The sequence below is a fragment of the Falco punctatus genome, assembly GCF_963210335.1.
Source record: "Falco punctatus genome assembly, chromosome: 9".
In the NCBI taxonomy this organism is placed as follows: domain Eukaryota; kingdom Metazoa; phylum Chordata; class Aves; order Falconiformes; family Falconidae; genus Falco; species Falco punctatus.
Genome location: NC_137589.1, coordinates 49,858,762 through 49,881,974, shown reverse-complemented (window position 1 = coordinate 49,881,974; position 23,213 = coordinate 49,858,762). Strand labels below are relative to the sequence as shown.

Here is a 23,213-nt window from a genome sequence, read left to right as displayed (position 1 = left end):
GTCACCACGCAGTAACACTGATCTCCATTCACCCAGCCTGATGTCCAGCTGCTGGATAGTCCTCTTTGGGATCAGAGTAAGAACATGGACCATTTGTCACACAATGACACAATAAGCTCACGGACCCCCTGCAACATCAGCAGCATGGAGTACCAGACATCCCTAAGATGTCAGGTACCTGCCTGTACTCCAAGTTGGATGACCAAGGTCAGGAGCTCCTAGACCTGGCAGTGATGCTGGAGTAATTTTAGGCAACCAGCCCAACTGTATTGTTGGGGCATCGCCTATATCAGGGCAAGACAATTACTCCCTCCTAACCCCACTGGCAATGGGTTTGCACCATGGTGCATGACATTGACCACTTGCTCCTAAAGAGCTAGGTCAGCTCTGCAGAGCTCACGAAAACAAGGATCAGGTTTGGTCCATACATGTGACTGGGAAGAGCAAGCAGAGCAAATGTCTGCAGCACCAAGGGCCCTGTTTTGCAAAGTCACTTTTCTTGATCCTATCCATATTTCAGAACATCTCCAACAGGGCCCCATTAATGTAATTGATTTTTAATGGCATTCTCAAAGAAATGACGTGAAGATTTTAACAGGCTATTAGACAGAAATTAAGCCTCACCCCAGCCTTCCTCCCTAGGAACAAAGGTTTCCAAAGATGCAGGGGGTTATTCCATTCCTGCTAATGGGCAAGGAGGTGCTACAGTGACCTGGGGAAAAGGGACACTAATTTCCCCACGTTCCACCCCACATGGCATTGATCCCACCACTGCTAGAGACCAGAGGTTTGTAATTACAGGGAAAGGTTTTCTCATCCTTCCCACACAAGCAAGACCAGAGGACAGCCCTAGAGGGATCAGAAGCAGAAATACTATTTGATGAGCTGGAGGTCTTCCAGGTTTCAAAAAGAAGGAAAATAAAATACATGTCCCTGCCTGTTCTTGTTCTTTGCGCTCCTTCATGCCAAGCAGGCAGTGGCTCATTTCTCACATCAGGCCTCTGAAACCCAAACAGGTGAACCTGGCAAGTGGTTATAGTCCACTGCTTCAGCAGTGCTGCTTTCCTGGTGAGGCTTGTGCTGCAGTAAACCATTACAGCCTCCATCCTTCTCCTGTGGAAAGGAGAAGGCACCAGGCAAGGACTTCAACTTCTCCCTTTTATCCATTCCCTGTATCTGTACATCATCCCCATCTTTTCAATATCTACTTATGGTTCAAGCAGTTTAAAGCCAGGACATTATCCTAAAGACTGACTTTACCATGGATGACATTTCTCCTCTGTTCAGTCACTTCTGCTCCAGCAAAAGTAGAGCCACTCCTTTTTTTTATTCTCTAGCAAATCAGTGACAATACTTCTGGACATTTTGACTCAAAGCATGTCACCTCCCCCAAAGGTCCAATCTTTCCTCAGGTTAAAATCTGACAGACACCCACATTTGTAATTTCCCCTGTGTGGCACGCCATCGTTTTAACACATTCCCCGTGGTACACGAACACTGAGCTCCATGCAAGATTCTCCCACTCACTGTGAGTGAGCATCTGCATTTCTAGAAGATTATGCTGTTACCATCTATTTTACTTCTGATTCAAATTCTCCTCACTTGATTTCAACATTTTTAAAGACTTATTTTTACTTCTTTTGAGACATTTTAAACTCACTTCTTTTCAATACTGTCAACCAGCCTTTTTCACTAGTACATTACAAATTTGGGTATTGTTATTACCTTCATTTTCAAAGAGGTAGAAATGTGGACACAAAAGAGGAAAACAGTGGCCTAAAACCCTTTAGTAGCCAATGACATGGACCGAAGAGAAAAACAGGACACCCAAAATCCCACTCCATTGCTCAATCTTGTAGGCAAGAGAACTGAAGCTGTATTCTCTTGGATCTGTCTCAGACACAGCATTATCTGCTTGCTAGACTCTCATGTTCTTTCATGCCTCCCAATTAAAGCAAGGAAATTGGATCATGCTAAGCTTCCTTTGTCCTTTTCACCTCTTGCAAAAGTCAGGGGTTACCATAATTTTATACCTGCTTTAATGTTGTAACCTGGGAGGTAAAGAAAAATACAGTGTTCTTTTAATAATAGACTTAGTGGATCATGGAGTGGTCTTACCCTTGCCACAACTGTTGGTCATGTTTAATATTTCCAAATCCTCTTACAATGTACATAACCAATTTAAGTACTTTATTCATTAATATAGAAAATAAATTTGAACTTCACAACAAGCTCAGGATTTACCCATAGTCTAGGCTAGAAGAGAAGTTTGATCACAGAACTTCAGGAATTTGTAGTGCTTCTGCCCAGGGAGCAGGTAAACACGGCTGGGATTTCGTATCAGAGAACAAAAGAAAGGTAAAATTTTTCATTTCACACATCTTTCTCAGGGTAAAGAAAATCTGCATAGATCAGTGATGAGGATATAGATGTTATCAGCTAAATGTTTTTGGGATGATACAGCGTCACTCACTTGGAGCACATGGTTATGAGCCTTTGAAAAGAATGGGATTTAAAAGACATCTAAGGAATTTGCTGGACTTCAGTCTTTGTCCTGTCACCATAGCAGCCAGGATGCAATGGTACATGTCTTTACCAAGCTAAAACTTGAGGGTTTCATCTTGTCTTTTCCCCAGACTTACTTCTCATGACCATCAAAGAGAGGTGCCACCCATCTACCATCAAATGCACCAGCCAATACTGCATATTTCTTCATGGCACGGAAATAGCTCACTGCCACTTTACCCAGCTTGTGGGTGCCACCCTTCACCCAATGCTGGAGGCCAGAAAAGCAGCAGAAGTTTGTCTTTGGCATCGGGAGGGAGGTTTGTTAATACTCCTACCCAGCATGAGAGCTTTGATTCTCAATTTCTGGCAGGTGGATGTGTTTGAAAACACACATGTCCGACTGAAGCCTCATTCAGGACAGGGCCAGCCTCTGACAAGGTAACTTCACCTGCCATAATCTTCTTCCATGCTCCAAATCCTGCAAAGATTGGAGACTGTAGCCAAGGAGAGCCCTCTCCTCCCAGAACAAGGAGAAGGTGATGTTCTGCCATGGAGAGAACAGTAATACTCCTGCAGCGCCTGGCATGATGGTGCCAGACCTCACTCCTCTACCAAACCAGAACACTTTTACCAAAGTGGCACCCACATTATAAGAAACCACCTTAGGTTCACACGAAACGTGACAATTTTCAAACCCAGATCTTTCCCTGAAGCTTAGGCTTGCAGGTTTTGAGGGCACACTTAACACAGCACTGGAGTATTGAAGTTTCTTTCTAAGCCGTAGCACAGCTTGCAAAAAGACATTTGATCTTTGAATCAGACATTAAGTGATGGAATACCACTACTCCCATTGATATTGTTTCATGTATAAAAAGACAATGTTTAGCCTTGACATATCCTGCTGTATTTCACAGGTCATGCTGCAACAGACTGGATTGCTGGTCCGGAATCATGTCTCCAGCATGATTCAGAAGAAATTACAAGATAAAGAAAAGGACAATTATGAAACAGCCTGTTCACATTTCCACCTAACTTATTTCGGGGAGCACCAGGAAAAGGGCCTAATCATTCTCCTTCAAAAATCCATTTCCTCTCTGGTGAATCTGTAGATGATCTCTACGCTCCTTTGGTCTTAAGACCCAAAACAAACCATTTCAGCTGAGGCAATTTGTGATGAGTTCTATGAGTTAATTACATTTCCATTAGTAAAGAAGTTCTAAACTTCCAATTTCTTCACTGATGCTTTTTGAACCCTGCCAAAACAGATAGGGAAACAAGATTTCCTCTCTCTTTTTCTTTATCTTGCTCTTATGAGACTTTCCTCTTAATTTTAACTCTCCCAGCCTTTTCATTTCTCCTTAAATGGATGCTTCTCCAACCCTTTCATCATTTTCACAGCCTTTGTCCTAACCTCCCATGCTCAAACTTTATTCAAGGATGCTGGTTCAGGATGTTTGAGATGGGGAACTAAGCCAAAAGAAAGTTCAATCTTCCAGTCTTTCTTTCTTTCTTTTTTTAACTGGAAAATAAGCTGAGAGCTCAAATTTGAGTTATCTCCTCTTTGAACCAGAACCAAGCTTTGTCCAACTAAGTATTTCTGATTATCAGTTCAGTTTGAGTGCTCTTCAGCACAGGGATATTTTGCATCTGAGAAAGTCTTAGACTCCTCAAAGCAACTCATTTCTGTCCTTCATTTCTTTACCTCTACATCACCCCATGGACCATCAACACGCTCCTAAACCCTTAGTCTGACACTGGGTACTTCCTGTTTTGCAGGCCCTTGCAGGGAATTTTGACACATTTAATGAGGTAAAGGGCAGGAGTCAACTCTCCACTAACCTCTGCCCAGGAACGTCCATCAGGAACAACCTTCACAGCATCTGCAAACAGATTTATGGTATAGGTGTCACATGCTGAGAGCAGCCCTCTCTTTTGAGAGCACCAAGTACAATTTCTGTTCCCAGTGAAGCACAGCATCACTCCTACCTCTACTTTTGATCTTTTCCTTAAATCTCACACAGCCCAACATGAGCTGACTTGAATTGAGCCAAGAGCTAAACCCATTATTGGCTAAAACCTGGGGTTTCACTCAGGAGTGACCTGAACTTCTTGCTCCAGAGGGATGCTTTTAAAAGTCTACAGCTGATCACAAGAACCACCTACACATACACACCCAGCCCTGTAGCCAGCACTTGAAACCAAGACATGCTCTCCAGCACTGGCAGAAGAATTTCCACAGGAAAAAAAACTCACCTGCTTCCTCAATATTCTACCCTGAGATCACTGAGCAAATAAGTTGATTTCATTTATTAATCAAAAACAAATGAAAAGTGATTTTCCTGACCACCAGCACACAGGTAAATGGAGGAGGGAGGAGGCAAAGCCTTATATTTATTGTCAGTCATTGATTTAGTTAATGCTGACCATGCCAGGAAGGAAATATTTCTCACATGTATTTGAAGAGCACTGTTTAGGTGGCCGTGGTACTTTGTGAGGACCAGGCAACTTTTCAAACCCGCTAGCTCACACTACATGTTTAATGTGCCACATATAGGAAGCAGGAGTTCTTTCTCAGCCTAAGCTGCCAGGCTTCCCCATGGCATAAAAGTGGCCCTTCCATGCACCCAAGAGCTCATGCAATCTTCGCTTTGCCCCATTCATCCCACAGCCACTGGTATTAGTAAACTCATTCAGGGGATCCTTTCCCTCCATCCCAATTCAGTCGGATCCTTCAGCAGAGAGAAGGTATCCAAGATAGCTGAAGTTAAGCAAAGAGCCTAACCTTGGTGTCAAAAAGCACCTCCAGGTACCCAAACACGAGGTGCTGAGCCTAAAGCTTGGGTTACCTACAGAGACCTGGGGCCACTCATCCACCTGGTTCAAGCTTCCAGCACCAAAGCCTTGCCCTGGCCAGAACGTCCCACACACATCGGCAGTGGTTCAGCAAGAACGAAATCAAAGATCAGTTTTCCACCTCCACTAAGCTTCCCTGGGGTTTTCAGAGAGCCCTGAGGAAGGCAATGCTCCCAAAGCACCCAAAACCTTTGGGGTGGGGTGTGGATCTAAGGATGCATGTGCAAATGTGACACAGTTGCTTCTGGCACTCAGGATTAGATTATAGTTAAAAAACAGGCTGATTTTCTAAATCCTCATTCTTTTCAACAATCACAGCCAGGTCCTTATCACCTCAGATGAGCAGACACTTTGCCATCAAAAGCTGGTCACTTGGGAATGGGGCACAGCAGCAGGAGCAACATTTGAGAAACAGGAGCCTAAGAAATCCCACACGTTCCTGCTCATCTAATCATGACACAGCACTCCACACCACACTTGGGTATTTTGAGGTTCGGAGTTGGGTTGTTGCTCTTTTTTAAACTGGGGAGCATTAAGTAAATTAATCTTAGAGCACTTCATAGCTGCAATTTTACTTGTTGCTTTGGTTTTGAATTCCTTGTATTCATACCCAGCTATGATAGCGGGTAGGTATGCAATGCTCTCCACCTGTGGAGAATAGCGAGCAGACGCCCCCATGACACGATTGCTGGGGCAGGAGCAGGCGTTAGGAGCAGATTGCAGGGTCCAGAGTCCTCTTCCCACCTGCAGCCTCCACAGCTGCCTTTGCCTGGAACAGCTGGGTCCCTCAAGAGGGACAGTATTTCCTTGCCACCAGCCTCCCTTCAAGAGCTATAAAAAGCTAAAAATACTGTCTGCACTCTGGACTAACGATCCTGCCTAGCTTTGATAAAGCCCTGGCCGTGATGAGAAAGCACAGCTCCCTTTCACTCGGGGTGGCCACTTTCACTTTACAGCTGCCCAACTTCAGGGCCGGCAGGCCAGGGAGATGTAAGCATCCTCTGATGGTGTCCAGCACCCTCCTCTCTGTGAGCAAAAAGCTTCAAAACAGCATAAACAGGCACAAAACATGGAAAGTGGCACAAGATGGGAATGTGAAGAAATGCTTTTGCTTCCTCTGTCTTTGGAGAAAAGCAATTTGTCCGTGCCTCAGCTTCCTGGCTTCTCGTGGTGCTCTATGGCCATTTATCAGCTGACACACCAGGTACTCAGCACCTTCCAGCCACTTCTAATCAAGCAAGAGAGAAGCAAAGCAAGAGAGAAGTGCGTGAAGCTCATAGTCTACTCGCCTTTGAGAAATACTCTGACCTGAAACACTGGGCTTGCCACAACCAGAGCAGAGCCAGGCCTCAAGGGTCTACCCTACATGCAGGAGTAGGAAAGAGGTGCAAAAAAAGGGAGGCCTCTCCCCTCCCCCCCCCCCAAAAAAAAAAAAAAAAAAAAAGAGGGAGGGGGGCATGCCTGGGAAGGGCTGTCCCCACCTGTGGGTCCTCTGAGGGTCCATGACCATCTGTAGCCTTCCTCTAAGCACAGCCCTGAGTCCTCCACTGCTCAGGAAAGTCTTCTTCTAATTTAGCAGCCAGCCACACAACTAGACACCCACCCGCTTAACTCAGCCTGCCTCTGCCCACTCCCACCAGACTCAGTGCACAAAAGCCACTATAATACAAAAAGACAGAAGCTCTAATTAACACTCCAACCGGTTCGGTATGGCCTGGGACCCCCTTTGCTTGGTTAAACAAGCCCAGAGGGAAAGCAAGCTCCAGTCTCAAAGAACCTGCTCCCCCACTGGGCAAAACTGGCTGTAACAGTGCATAAAAGGAAGCAGGGACGTTTGCCAAGGTAGGTTTAGAGCCCACAAATCCTTACTCCCTGTTCAACATCTTCTCCTTTGAAAGAAACTGCTTCTCCAGCTCCCCAAGAGACCAGATGGCCAGGGGACAGAAAATTGAACAGTCAAAAACAGTTGGAAGTTCTTCTAACTGAGACCTCACATGTTCTCTTCCCTTTCAGTTACCAACCACTTGTTTTCTCTGCCTCAAAAAAAAAAAAAAAAAATTGCTTTCTTGCCTTCCTCCATTACTGCCCCCCTACACCAGCCCGATCACAAGTCAACACCCTGCATTCAGGAAAACAGGTAAATTCTCTTTGCCGTGTCTGATTTTATCTGATTTAATTTCAGAAGGTACCCTTAGCTTTTCTGAGCCAGCACGTATCCATCCGTCATTAGAACATAAAAGAAATTGAAAACAAGGATCAGCTCCATTAAAATCTATAGAGGCTTTGCTCTTGGCATGACTCATGCACAATGCTAATAGCAATCAGCCTTTGTCCGTCACCACCCATACTGTATAACCATGCAAAGAGGCTTACTCGTTTTCCTTGTGACAACTAATCAAGATGAAACTTGTCCCTCTTAAAGTATCCATTTTCCCAAATCCTGTTGCTGCTCAGCTTTCCTTTCTAGCATAGAAATGCCAGAAGTTCCATGTTGGAAAAGCAGAGAGAAATCTGCATTTCCCTGCTCCTAGCCCCTTTATTCCCTGGGTATCTAGCTCTAAAGGTTATAAACAAAGCACTGAGCATGGTGTCCAAAGTGATGCTGGCAGGGCACCCAAGGGCTTTTATTTCATTTTAATTTTGTTTTTCAAATTACCATGTTCTATGATTATTTGCAGGTGGCAAGACTGAGGTGTTTTGGGGGAGTATGCAAGAGCCCATCACATAGGACCTCATAATTCAGAAATCCTAGTCTAAAAGCTTTCAAATTCACAGGAACAGGAGAAAAAAATGCTAAAGACTATAGGCATCTATGTATGTTTGACAGCTTTAAAAATCCCAGCCCTCCACCGGACATCTACTTCTTTCATACTTTCATGGTCGCATCTCACCCCACACCCTGTCTAAGGTGTATGTCCACCTCAAATGGAAAGATCAGAGGTTCACAGCCTGCTACTCAGACCAGGCTGGATGGTTCTTATGCCTCCCCCTTTGACAGCCATCACTGCAACCAAGGCTGCTGCTGCTCCTCATACACTGCACCAGGAATAGCATCTTGGACTGCCCACATACTAAGATGATCCTGGTAACTAGCAAAGCTAGCATCAAGGATGAACAGGTCTTTATTATGCTACTAAATGAGTTAGTCTTCAAATTATTAGCATCACCAGGAGCTAGGAACACATTTCTCAGTCATCCAGACATTCAAGATAATTCTAGCTTTTGTTAATTTGTTCCCGACAGCCTGAGACATCAGTAACAGCACAGAGACTTTGTGAACATCATTTGGCAGCTCCAGGCCTGGCACACACTGTCTCTGCCAGTCCCATCCAGAAATCCAGGCAGCTGATCCAACTGGCTCAAGAAGCTACCAGGACTCTTCGAGAGTGTTTAATCCAGGCTGATTGAAAGCCAAAAAAATTAACTCTGTCCATAAAGGACAGAGCACAACCCTTCCAAGCGCTTCATTTATTTATACCAGTCTTCAGCAACTCTTGGTGTTGGACAAACACTGCACGCTGTTCTAGTCGCCGCCTCCAAGGGGATATGATAGAGCTAGGAAAGGACCAGAGCAACAGCACAGGTGAGTGGTGTGGAGAAAAGCTTTCAGGTCGAGGGAGGTTGGGCAGCATAGATCTCTGTTTGGGGAAATGCTGGGGATTCATAAAACCATAAGCATGCAGAAATGGGAATGATTGTTCTGCAGATCTTGCTACACAAAATATAGAAGGTGCCAATGGACATCAAGCTAGTGGTGAAAAAGGGGATAAGCAGCACATTTTCTCGTGCTATGTAAATAAACCATGAAACCCATTACCCAGGATATGATAAAGGCAAAAGTATAAACAGCCTGCAAAACACAACCAAGGAAGACTGTCTGCTTGAACCATACAGTTTAAAAGCCATCAGATGCATATTTTTTCTCATAAATCCCTAGACAACTGAGTTTTGGGAATCAGGAAAAGAAGGATCATTTTATCCATGCCTTGTTCTCCATTCTTCCCCTTAACTGCCACCCTATTACACCAGCTACAGTTAGAGATGATGCAGTTTAATCCAGTACCGCAGTTCTTCAGGCTATCGCATTGAAAGCCCAGGACACCAGGAGAAGTCATCCCATGAACTCTAACAGGAACAGTCTGAACCCTCGAGGCCCTGAATCCGGGCTCATAGCTCCATCCACTGCCATCTGAGGGGGCTGGATATAGGGAGGACTTCATTCCCAAGACAGCTATGGATTTCTGAGGTTTCCACCCCAAGAAAGGTTGCACCAATAGCGTAAAAAGTCCCTTTGCTCCTACTTAGGGAAAAGTGCATTAAGATCATATAGTCCCAGGCCAGCTGAGAAATTGCATTTCTACGTGATTTAGAGGTTGATGTCATCACTAGAGCAAATGCAATCCCATAAAAATATGAAAATAAAATGAGCAGGAGCTATAAAACGCATGTGTCTCTCTCCACAATAGGAATAGGCACACCACAGCAGGGCAGCTTTCCTCGATATTCATCTACAACTGGAGAAGTTTACAAGAAATTACTTAAAAAAATCAAGAGATAAAAAAAAAAAAAACAACTTTCGAGGACCAGCAACCTATTATTTTCCCAGGGCTTTATTAATAGCAAATCAGCATGCTTCCTTAAAAGTAAATGAGAAAAAGGCACCATAGCATTGCTGTGGAAAGAAACTGAGGGAGTGTTTTCTGGAACAACAAGCCAAACCATTTTGGGCCACTATCTGTAGACTCTGGTTTAGCTCATTAGGATATTGATCCTGGCTGCATATAATACAACTCTGATTTATTTTCTGATTAACAAGTTCTACTGTCCGATTTTGACAAACCAAATGTCCATTATTGCATGTAAATAAATAATTTTATGTAAATAAATAAATAATGAATACATATTCATCAACGCCAGTGTGCAGGCACTGAGCAGCAAAAATAGGAGGTTGGAAAAAAACAGGTGGAAAGGGTTACTGCGTGATCACTGTAATATTTACATAAGGGTGAGTTCAATAAATGCAGAGCCTTCTCCCACAGCCTCCTCCAAAACACACCCAGACACTGGCTGGCCTTCTTCCTATGGAAACAGCTAACGAGAGCAAAGCTGCTCTTTGCTTTTATGGGTTTTAGCTAAAAGCTGAAAATGAGATCAGATTCTTCTGACATTCACCATTTACCTTAATAAAAATGTGCACTCAACAGGATTAGCAGGTATACAACTCCACGTGTGGTATCATGAAATGCATTTTCGTGATCTTTCATGCTTACACAGAAAAAAGAGAAATCAAAATCCCTCTGTGATATTGAAGATCAATGTAAAACTGAGCTTAGGAACTGAATGCTGATCACTGCCTGGGAAACATGAAGTAACATTTTCAAGTAGAAACCTTGCACATATGGCAATGGAAAGCTTTTGATAGAGTAGTAATAGATTTCAAAAACTGATCTCCTACCTATCTATATTTATAAGAACACATTAAGTACGAGTTTAGCACTGTCCCTTTTTTATTATTCTCCAATAAATTACAGAACCTGCTTGATCATTCTTCGAAACATGAGACTATCTTCCACAGAAACAAAAATTAAGGTCCTACTTGTGTCACCACCCCACATCCCCTCCCTGGAGAGACAGCCAGGGTTGTCAGGAGTAAATGTTCTTCCTCAGCAACCTGCCTTTATAGTCCCAATGCAGAACTGCCAGGGTGATGCCTGGCTCCGATAAAGGCCCTTGCTCAGGCTTCCCCCGTCAGCCGAGCTAGGGCAGGGCATGGGCAGATGGAACAGGTTTTGGCCAGTGAAGGAAACCCAAGGAAGAGGAGCTCCTGCTTTCCAGCACAGACCCATGGCAACACAGGAGCGAGCGAAGAACGTAGTAAGGATCTAGGAAATCCAGAGGAAAACACAACAGGCTACAGAGAAAACACTAATTCAATCCCCTGTGTGAAGCTGCAGCTCGTTCAACATGATTTCTCTGCTATAGGTCCCTCCATCTCACCACTAGGTTTGGAAATACAGCCCCAGATTCAGGAAAGCATCCATCTAACCAAGCACACAAATAACCCTGTTATCTTCAGCAGCTCTCTCACCCCACCCCAGACACCAAAAATTAGGCACAAGCTCAAGCATCTTGCTAAATCCAGCCCTTGAATTACAGGATTAGAGGCCTGTGGGTTTCCTCAGTGGAGAGGACTCTTGGATTTAAATGTCAATCAGTTTACACCCTGCCTTCCCTGCATTGCCTGCCTGGTGGGAAGTCCATGTACAAGACAATTTCAATACAGCCCAGCTAGTATCACCATTGGAAACCAGCAGCTTTGACGTTAACAGGACTGTACTTCAAAAGAATATGCATGTTTGCAGATGGCAACAGGGTTCCTTATTACAGCTGTCTAATCAAGCCGATATTTCGCAATTATGCTCAGAGATCAAACAGTGCTGCAAACAGCACTCACAATGAAATCAGCACCAGTAAGACGCCAGTGCCACAGCTATAGCATTGCACACTCAGCTGCGATTCCTCATGTGATGTTTCAGCTACTGTTGCAAAACTTTGAACATCTCACATCGTCACAGTTAGGCTCTTTTTGGGTTCGATTTTTTTTCTTAATACGTTTTGATTCTTGGCCTGTGTTTATAAAAAAAGACAAATCTAAAACATGCCTAAACAAATAACAACATGGCTGTAATTCAGGAAAGCTTTTATGTATAGCCTTAACTTTAAGTACAGAACCACTGGAGTCAGCTAAATTCAAACATGTACTTGAATGCTTTGCTGAAGGATAAATTAAACCACATGCCAAAGTCCTTTCCACCATCAGGGCCTTGATTATTTTTTTTATATATGAATTTTTTTTTTTAAACACACAAAAGGGTATAGCGCTAACTAGGAATCAGAACATACCGTCGGTGTGAATAATTGTAGCATCTGTGCTAATTCTCTTTTCATCCTGGTACCCCCTATGCTTCCAAGTATGTAAATCTGATTCTTCTTATGGCTCCACTGAAGTTTCTATTGATTAAATACCCAGCCCCAGCAGCAGGGGAATCAAGCCCTGCATATTTATTTTCTTCCTTTCAATACATAAAGAATTCCCTTTGGCCTCTGAATTGCTATATCACATGGTACCCTGAATGCAAATAGAATTATAGTCATAATGTATCTAATGAATACATTTGTATATGTATGGAAGCATTTTCCCAACAGCATCCTACTGTACTCCACCAACCAGACTAAGGAATATATATGTTCCTCACACACAGCAGCAGAGAAGGTGTGTGAAATGAGTGCATATTAATAACAGAAGCCAGACTGCAGTCTTCTTGAGGAAAAACTGACTGAAATCCTTCCAAGATGAAGACTGCAAGATCAGGACCTTACTCAGACCTTCGAAGCATTTATTTCGGAGCTTTAAAGCACACTTTGTACATCATAACCATTGCTTAATGTTTGGGTTTTCATTATCCACTTGCGTTACACTATATTTACATCAATAGATACAGAAGCTGTTGCAATGTATAACAGAAATACCATAAGCATTTCCACAAAAGAAATCAGCAACATCATTTTAAACCATGGTACAAAATGCACAGGTTAAGATTTTTAGCTCCATCCTTTGTAAGACAGGCACCCTCTTTGAATTATTTTTAGAAAAGTTATTTTATAGCTGACCAAACTCATTCCTGCAGAAACTTCACCGATTTCAGAGTTGTAATGGCTTAAACATTAATTTTGTTAGCTCACTCCATGTTGACTTCTAAAGTTATCCTATCACATGAGGAGATAGATTGACTGAAATCAGGTTCAAGTACCTACTGGCCATTAGAACCTGTAAAGTCCCAAGAAATGTCAGTACACATCTGGATAAGACACATGCCAGCACATATACAAATAAATGTCCTCAGAACCTCCTTTTAGTTGGTTCAAACGATGCTTTGAAAGCAACTCGTTCAGCACAATAGTCATTATTTAAAGAGAGAAATTACTCCCACCCCAACCCACAGTTAAAAACCAACACAAATGAAAGCAAGAGTCCCCTTTAAACTTAGAGCAAGAGGAGGTCACTTACCCTGTGAGGACCACAACAAAATCCATCACGTTCCAACCATTTCGAAGGTAAGAGCCTTTATGAAAAACAAACCCCAGAGCGATGATCTTTATACCAGCTTCAAAACAAAATATTCCAATAAAGTACGGCTCAGTGTCATCCTGAAAAAAAAACAAAAGTCAGAGGTGTCAAGGAGATACCTATGCTTCTGCACTAATAGCAAGAACCATATGAACAGCTATGTGCACCAACTTCACAACCTTTTCAGCTCTCTGAACAGACCCAAAACCAGAAGTTTAAGTTTACTGGAACTAAGCACAGGGAAGAATTTCGTTACTATTTCTCTAAAGGTAAATTTGTTTTTTCACATTGGAAATTCCATTTGCCTTTACTCTGATCACTTCACCCTACACTTTTTACATTTACTCAGTATTCTGGAGGGAATTTTAATACTGAGTTTTGCTCTAAGGGTATACTTAAACTTGAGATCACATATTTCTGTAGCTATTGACATGGAAGAAAAAAAAATGTGCTTTACAATTCATGCAGGAAACTGAAAGAGGAGGATATCTTAGGGAATAACAGCCAGCACAGCAAGTTTGCAAACACTGGTAGGAAATTATTTACTTATCATTTATTCCATCGGTTCTTCCTTCACTCTTTCTCCTCCATTTTATCAGTTTCCACAGCTGCAGTCTCATTTGTTTTCCTTTCACTGTATCTGATTCAGGGAGAAACCCCCACTCCCTTCCACTGACAGCAGAAGCAGTAAGGCTTGTGGCTCAGCCCCGTGGTGCAGACTAAAGCGTACCACAGGATCACAGCTTCACATCCTAACTCACTAGAGGCAAAAATCAAGCTTTTTAGTCTCCACAGTTTTACTAAATCTTTTTTTTTTTTCCATCTATGGCACCAGATCCCTCAGTATTGTACTATATCGATAAGAATTTCAATGCCAAATGGAAGCACTCACATTTGGAAGGAAGACGTAGGCAGGAACAAAGCAAAAGGTGAAAGCAAGGGGCATCAATTTCAAGAACGTGTTAATTACATTTGGCACCTGTAACCAACTTCCAAATGTGCCTTAGATCTCTGTTTTCAGCTGAAGTCAATGGAAGTAAAGCAGCCCTACCCAAAGGAAGCAAACTCCCAAATTAAGAGATAAGAAATCTTTGTTGCAGTGGCTTTGACATTTCTGACCATCACAGCCAAAGAGCTGAGCTGCTGTTTGATGCACAGCTGTTTACACTTTTAATTCTACTGATGAAAAAAGGTAATTTTATTTCTTTTATACAAAAAGAACATGAATGTCAAGTCTTGTGGCCACAGAACAAAGAAAGCCGTTTTGATACAAGAATTTTTTTACAAGCACGACAACTCTTGCTCAACTCTGACCCAGCACTGGCACAAAGAGCCATGCTTTAGGCATAGTACTTGCAACAGAAAGCCAGGATTTGCACACCTAGGAGGCCCATATAATAGCATGCCCTTCCCAAAGGGGCTTACACACTTAGTGCATCCTCAGCAAGTCAGCCACAAAACTTTAATCACTGAAGGTATCTCCAAGTTGTTGCAAATTGCTACTTCAGGACACGCTTTTTCATCATTACCTGAATTAAAGTTTTGTTCCCTACAAAGCAGCACCCTGCATCCCTACATACCTCAGTGACCCCACCTGCTCCATATACTTCATCTCTCACCCTGTCTCTATTCCTCTCCACCATTCCTAAACTCACAGGCCCAGCAACTTCACCCCCCGTTCCCCTACGGCCAAGCGAGATGACCGGTCACCTGCAGATCACCCACACAAACACCGCCTGACCAGACAGCAGCACAGAGTGGGCAGCTGCTGACCTCACACTACAGGCCTTCGGCTGAAACGGGGGAGGGCAGAACGACAGAAAACCAAACCCATAACTAGCTTCTCCTCCAGCCAAAGAAGTGTTTCCACAAACAGCAGCACCTCCAAGCCCTCTGCTCCTCCACAGAGCTTTCCTGACACTGCTCAGAGGACACAGAAGCTGCTGCTGACAGACTGAGAAACTCAGCTGCCCATGTCAGTGCTATTTACCCGCAGAGAAACAGGAACAAAGCAAGGCCATGGTTGTTTTCGTGACCTTCAACAAAAACCCTACAATAAGAGTCTTCTTCCAGAAGTTTCTCCACAGGAAGGTCTAGAGGCATCCTGGGACTCCAACCCAGCACAGAAAATGGGGAAGAAGAAGAAGAGAGGTCAGAAATCATCAGCTGTGATTTCAGGAAAAGTTACCTTACTGCTCCTCTGCTTTCCCTTCTGCACACAGGAGCACTCTGACAGCCTAGTCTGCATGCTCTCCAACCCCACACCTCCTAGTTCAACAAGTACACCAAGTCTTTGCAAACAAAGGTCTCCTAGCCCAGCCTATGTTTCCATCCCACAGCTACTAGCATGCTTCTAAAAACAGCTCTTCTAACACACACCAGAAAAAAAACACACCTTTACCCACATACACTCCCCCTCACTAACTCCGTCACTTCCTGGAAGCCTTGTATCTACTCTGCTACCAGTCGTATGCTCAATCTAGGTCAGGTGCCTTGTGATTACAGCTCCCAGCTTTAAAAAGCCAGGCTTCAGGTACTCAAGGGTTTGATAGAATATGCTATTCCCAAAGCTAGGACTACACAGAGCTCTAAGGAAGTGGGTCAAAGGAAAACTCCCATCTCTAAGGTTGGCAGTTAGTAGCTGGGGAAATAAGAGGGGATAGAAAGAGGGTCTTTACTAAAGCTTATCTAAACTGACACTAATTTAGCCTAAGAATCAAAGCAGTAACAACAGGCTGAAAAATAAAATGTATGCCCCATTAGGTAGTGGGGTCTGCTGCTGAAAAAAACGGGTTCACTTGACTCTGTGCAAGGGAAGGAGCTGGAGGGCAAGGACACAGGTGTGATGCCCTGCGCAGCACTGAAGCGACACTGCTGTCAGCTCAGAAACCCTGCTGCCAGGGTGTCCTGCAGCCCCTTCAGACAGGAGGCTGTGTTGCTGCTTGGGTTCAGGAGTGGGAAAGCAGGTGATGAAGAGTATCACTGTGCATGCCTGAAAGGAGGGTGGAGAATCTGGGTAGCAGCCAGAGCTGTGCTAGCAGGTTGTTTGCTGTGGACACAGCAAAGCTTGAGGCTGGGCCAAACACACATTTAATCAATATGTTTCAAATCAGAAACAACTTCTGAGTCTGGAAAGTCATTACTATTCCTAGTCCATGTCCTAGTGTCTTTCCTTGGCCTTTGGATGTGACAGCCTTGATCGGTTTGGGTGTGTAGGGCTTTGTTCATGCAAAGGTTAATATGAACAGTTCGCATATGACTGCACGAAGCGGCTGTGGATAGGATAAAAAATTAAATCCATTAGTAAAGTGCAAGAGCTGTCATGCTGAATGTCTGAGAAAAGTTATAGTCTGCCCTCACATCAAAAACACCCAGGGAAGCCAAACACTCGGAGCCCTGGCATGCAGATGAACATCCTACAGACCCACTGGTGTCTTCAAACAGGGTGTGCCCCAGAACGGGGCAGAAAATAAATTTCCCATCCTGCAAGTTCTGATATCACCTCCATCAGGCTGGGACAAATCTATGGTCTACTGAAGTGCCTCATGAAAAAATGAGAAATTAGGAAGGAGACAGGGAGAATGAGCATGCCTCAGCCTGGACAGCCAAGAGCATCATGAACAAGACATCCACCTGCAAGGCCACTCAGGGCATAGATGTGAAGCTCACATTCCCACATTTGGAGCTCTCACCAGCAGGCTCTGGGCTACTCAGCACAACTCCCTCAGCATCTTTTCAGCTGGCATCACTTCATTGTATACAAACAACGCAATATTTATTCGGATAGAGAGAGGGACCGACTCTACAACCTATTGGCTAAGGCTTTCAGCTGAGATGGACAGTAGCAAGTCTGTAGCATCTCTGTTCCAGTGGATAATTACTGATGTGAAATAAACACTTCCAGCAGCCAAAGCATGCGAGGCTCACAGCTCAGAGCAGGCAAGCCCTTAGGGGGTAGGCCATTCTGCTGCTACTGGAAGAATGAGCTTATTTCTCTTGTCTGAAGAGTAAGGACTTGAAGTCCATGCTCCAGTTCACCACTAAATGCTTTGACCACCAGACGGTGTTTTTTCAGAGCCCTGGTTTTGATCAGACTTTCCATCCTAGAGCCGAGTGATGCTTTTCCATTCTACAAACTACATACAGAAAATGGACAAAGAAAGATTACTCATAACTCAGCCACTCCAATTCTTGAAATACTGCATATACTGAGACATCACTTGCTCTTCCCATGTGTTTAATTAACCCTGCTTGGCAAGTAACATGAGCACAGAAAACAGCCAAGTGAGACTGCACTGCAGGTTAATACCTTGGATCTCTTGAAATATTCATAGAAGAAAATTTTGATTAAAAGAGAAAAATAATGAAAATGTTTGTATCAAGTCCTCCCTCTTTTCCTCAGATTTAAAAAACAGACAATCTTGAGATTTTTTTGTCTTTGTATATGTGGCACAAAGTATCCGGGAAGCTTTGATTTTCCTTCAGCAACTCTGCCTACACCTCCCAGTCACAAATGGCTTGTGATGTACATCTCATACCTTAAGATATGATTAGCTCTTCAGTCATGAGCCCTCACTCCAATTTGGAGATTTTAATGAACCCAGGAGAAGGAAAGGTATATCCATCTATCATTAACCAAAAAAAGCCCCATTCCATTCCTGCCAAAGACAGCAATAAAGCACCTGCTGTTGTGCATGGACTTACAATTTGGCTCAACAAACCTGTAAATGTATGGGAACATTTGCCCACTCTGGTTTGGCAAGGATTTGTAACATTCTCAGTGAAACTTACAGTTTATGGAAGCAGCAGGAGCATTCTAAAGTTTTACTTTGAAAACCAGAAGACAGGTTTTCTTACTCACAATGCTTAATCTGTCCAGCATACGTGTTATTCTATGATAAACCCCTTCAGAGGATTTGATAAAGGGTATGATAAACCTTCAGAGTTGAAAATGTGGTGTAGTGAAAATGGCTCCAGAATGTCTGGATCAAAGACAATGCTGCACAGCAGTGTTTGGGACAAAACTCAGGGGTTAATTCTTCCTTCATCACCAAGGCAGAGCCAGCAAGCTGGAGACTGTGCACTGAATTCATACAGTTGTCTTACACTCTTGGGTGGTAATGCCAGTGCCACCCTCTGGAACGATTTGGGCAGGAACTGAAGGTGTGTGTGTTGTAAAATGAAATTAATAAAAGGGGAGAAAGGACCAATAAAAAACAATCTAGGATCCCCTTACGTATATAGTGACATAGAGGAACACAGAAACAATGTGCTAACCATACACACTGCTGCTTAAAAGAACATATCACCAAAGGGTTACCAAGCCAGAACATCCACAAAACTACTTTTCTCCTTCACTAGTCCATATGTTTATAACTATGGAAGGCATTTCCCAGCTCTCGATCACTGCCCTGGGTTAAATCTGTGCTTTTCTCACGAGCCCAGGTTTGCTTTACTAGCGAACCCCAAAACATATGAAGATGTGTTAATGGCAGAAAGATCAACATACATGCGTGTTCTCTGATTTTTTCCTTATCTCTTCTTAAGTAGAAATAATTCAGAGGCTAAGCAAACACAATGTAGGTGGGCAGTATCAACTAGCTGACTCTGAAGCTCTTTCTAGATCTATCACTTACACACTTTTTCCTGTTTCTGAAGAATAAGATTGTGAGAGTTGCCCACTGGTATGGACCAACCCTGGAAACTGCAGCAACCAGCATTCAGAGGCTCTAGCTTTTGGCAGCAAGCCTAATATTATCTTTGCTTGCATAATTTAATATCTACATGTAAAACACATACGGATCCATTTTTATTTATCCTTTGAACGTGCACCAGGATTAATGCATTTAGGCATGAAAGATATCCCAGATCATTAACAGTGGGAAAAAAAGTAAAACTAATATTACCTATCTTTCCTACAGTGATGATAAATGGATGAATGATTTTGAAGCTATTCTTGTATTTTCTTTTGAAATAAGCTAATTTGGCTCATTAACATAAACCCTGCAGGTAAATTATTTTCTTCTGTAAGTTGGTTTCTTTTTTTTGAAAGGGAAGTGCAATCATCTAAACCTAAAGTTTGCTTTGTAGGGTCCTTGATAAATGCTGTATCAGGAAGATAGCTGTAAGACATACGAACCTAAAAGGTTACTCTGTTCTACCACTTCCTGGGAAAATATCACAGAAGTTCATTTGATTCTACAGATAATTCTGAGCATTTGGCAGTCCCTTCCTGTCCTGGTTTATAGACAATCTAAGTTTGCTGCTCTTCTAATCATAATGTAAGATTCAGCTCTTCTGCAGTGGGGCAGGGCTGGTTAGAGTGATGAAGCATTCTTGTGAAGATGGGATTGGGAGGTCAGAGTTATACTTGTTGTCACTGACTTATCTTTTCTGATTGTCAGGTCAATGCCTGTTTGTTTACATGTGGATATTTAAAACAGATACAAGCACTTGCAGCTTTAGGTAACTTACTGCTTTTGTATTAGCCCAGGGGGAAAAAAAAAAAAAAAAAAAAAAAAAGAAAAAAAAAAAAGTGAATAAGTGAATACAACTCACCAATCTCTCTGACATAGGTGTCTTGTCTCCATCCGGCAAATGTTGTTCCAGAGCCAGCACAATACAATTGGCTATGATTGTAGCTAAAATCATGTATTCAAATGGAGTGGGGACCAGAAGTTAAAGAATACACTAGACAACACAAGGAGAAACTCATTCAATTCCCATTTCTACCTAAACAGTTACATCAGTTGAGCGTTCTAAGATCTCTCGTCTTTTTTGAAGACATTTAGTTTCCTTGTCTTCCTCAGTTCTTTCTGCGATGACTTTGGAAATAGGAAAATGGCTCTCTTCTTTGACAGAGTTAGTGACTTAGAACCTAAGCTGCTCAGGAAATTTGGGAGCAAGAAAGCAAATGGTCCAAAGGAAACAAAAAGCTATTAATAATTTTTAAATGACACCAATAAGCTAAACTGCCCCAAAATAGATTATACAGTTGAATGCCATCTGCTGAATTATTCTTCAGAAATTCCCTGCCGTTTAACTGGAGTGCATAGTGAAAATAAGCGATGGGCTAGAAAAGTTCAATTTAGAGTGTCTACAGAGGTCTGAACCAGGAATTGCTGCTGGATTGCAATGCCCGCTCCCGGAGAGAATAAACCACCGGCGCGATGTGGGGATGTGCGAGGAAGGGACCCCGGGGAAGGGACCCCAGGGACGGTGAATCCGGCGCCAGGCAGCCCCCTGCCCCTCGCCGTCGCCTCCAGCGCGGAGCTGTGCCGAGTCCCGGCTCTCCCCGGGCGGAGCGCGGTCGGCGGCGGGACGCCGGGGCTCCGCTCAGCACCACGGACAGCTGCACCCAGCACCAAGGACGGCTTCGCTCAGCACCGCGGGCAGCTCCGCGGGCAGCCGCGCTCAGCACCGCGGACAGCGCCCTGCCCCGCCCGCCCGGCGCGGCTCCGGCGTGGGGCGCGCTGCCGGCCCGGCCCGGCCCGCGGCTCCGCAGCGCCGTGGGTCCCCCCACACCTCGGCAGACAGACGCAGGCCGGCCGCCCGAGGGGCAGGAGGAGAGGAAGAGACTGCGCCTACCCTTGCAGGAAGGGCGATGCTCTGCCTGCCACCGGAGCTTTGGGGCCTGTTTATCCCGACTTGAATGAAGGGAAGGAGCAATAGATAAGGAGCTACAGCAATCTCTGGGATGTTATAATACGGACAGAAAAATCAATATGCGCGGGTGTGTTCAGGGGGAAGGGAAGTGCATTCACTCTACTGGTGTGGGGTTTTTTCCTGTTAGCCCCTCAGGAAGTGAAAACTGGGGAAGCCTGAACTGGAGCTGGCCTCTGTGGCAATTGAAAGTGTTGCTAGGAGGCTGAGAGGAGGCCTGGCTGCTGGTAGCTGAGGATTAATAGGTGTGTGATATCAAATGAAAAGAAAACAACCAGCTCCCTTGAGATCGCCAGTGTAATGCACTCCTGTATGCACACGCGTGCACACACACACTATATCTACTCCCTGGTAACCTCAAATAGGCTGTTTCCCTTCTCCCATGGCTTACAACCCCACTGTGTGCATCATTACAAGCAAAGCCCCCTTCTGAGGAAGATCTCTGCAGCTCACTTGGCCTGGGAGCTGGTTCTGAGACAGAAAGCATCTGCCCCTTTCACAACACAGCAGATGATCCCTCTCTCCACTTACTACCTCTCTCTGCCACAAAGCTTTTCTTTTTTATTTCTTTTTTTTTTTTTTTTAAGTACAGCCTAAGCTTTGGCTATACACCTAACCAAAGTGACAAGATTCATGTTGATTTTAATTCAGGATTCAGAAGGTGATCCACTAAAAACCTAGCTGCAATGATTGTATTAATGGGATTCATAAGATATCTTGGCTATCAATGTCCCTACTATCAATGCAGCTTTAATGCCAACGTGTCACCATTTTTATCCCATGTTCCTTCTTTTATTCAGAGTGAGAAAGAAGAGTTGAAAGGCTCTAAGATGGAAATAAGAATCAGGATTCATTATCCTGAATCTCACAGAACCCTTCACATTTGGCTTCAATTGTAGGAAATGTAAATCTATGCAACTGTATCTCTCACACCTAAGCACACACCGACATGCACGTATGTCTTACACACACCCCTGGCATAGTCGAAAGCACGCTCTGCGTTCCCACAGAAGCAATTTCCTATGATACCCAGATACACGGCCATACATTATGTTGGACACACGGATCCCTGTCACACACACCCATTACACACACTGGCTCACACATGCACGTCTACATTAACACCAGACACTCATCCTCAGCTGCCGAGAGGGGGGTGTCTCTTTCCCCCAGTCTCCCTCCCCACCTTCCCCACCATGCCCACACACCCTCCCTGAAAGGATATGGCCATTCTGTTATTCTCTTGGCGTATTTCCGTATAACGTTATCTTCACTGAAGATGAAGAGGGATCTGTTGACTGTGAAGCAGTTCTGTTTGACAGGGATGGGGTTGTAGAGAGCCATAGTCCTGGCCCTCTGAGCCATCGACTGTTTATACATCCTTTGGCCGGCTTGGGGGCCACCTTGCCGGCTGCTCCCTCTTCCAGCCCCGGCCGGCCCTCCACCTCCATAGCGGGTTGGCAGATCATCCCCAAACCGAGCCATCCTCTCAGTGCACGGAGCCGGGCGCTACAATCCAAACTGGCAGCCGAGGCGAGAGGAAGACGCATCACAGCGCGCAGCACTTCTCCCTCCGGGGGCTTCAGTTGCGGGATCGGGATTGATCGCGGCAAAATATATAGATTGATTTACAAAAAAAAAAAAAAAAAAAAAAAAAAAGAGAGAGAGAGAGAAAAAATCCCTTTCCCTTCCTCCACCCCCTCTGCTTCCCCGCCGCTGTGGCTGCCCGGGGGTGGGAGGCAGGCGCCGGGGCTCCGCTCACCTCCCCGCACCGGTGCCGTCTCTCCGGCCCGACCTCATGGCCGGGGCGGCGGGGGGCTGGCGGCGGGGGGCGGGCGGCCGCGCTCCCTTCCGCGGAGGCTGGCGGAGCGCTGGGCTGGGAAGGGGCTGCGCTGCTGCCGTGCCCGCCGCGGGAGCGCTCCGCCGTGCCCAGCCCAGCCCAACCCGGCCCGGCCCAGCCCAGCCCGGCTCGGCACGGCACGGCCCCGCCGCATGTGATGCCCGGAGCCAATCGGCCGCCGCGGCTCCGCCCGCTCCAGTCACCGGCACCGGGAGGCGGGCA

General features: G+C 44.6%; 1 protein-coding gene across 1 annotated transcript in view; it reads right to left on the bottom strand.

Annotated features, from left to right (window-relative positions):
• CACNA1B (calcium voltage-gated channel subunit alpha1 B) overlaps nt 1-22,657 on the bottom strand; it is a 306,849-nt gene extending 284,192 nt beyond the window's left edge. The window contains exons 1-3 of the mRNA XM_080403088.1: nt 22,356-22,657; nt 20,048-20,153; nt 13,430-13,569 (exon numbers count right to left, since the gene is read on the bottom strand). Of these exons, the coding sequence (XP_080259214.1) occupies nt 13,430-13,569; nt 20,048-20,153; nt 22,356-22,636 (527 nt within the window). The 5' untranslated portion in view covers nt 22,637-22,657. The remainder of the gene's footprint in view (nt 1-13,429; nt 13,570-20,047; nt 20,154-22,355) is intronic.
• Between the last annotated feature and the right edge of the window lie 556 nt (nt 22,658-23,213).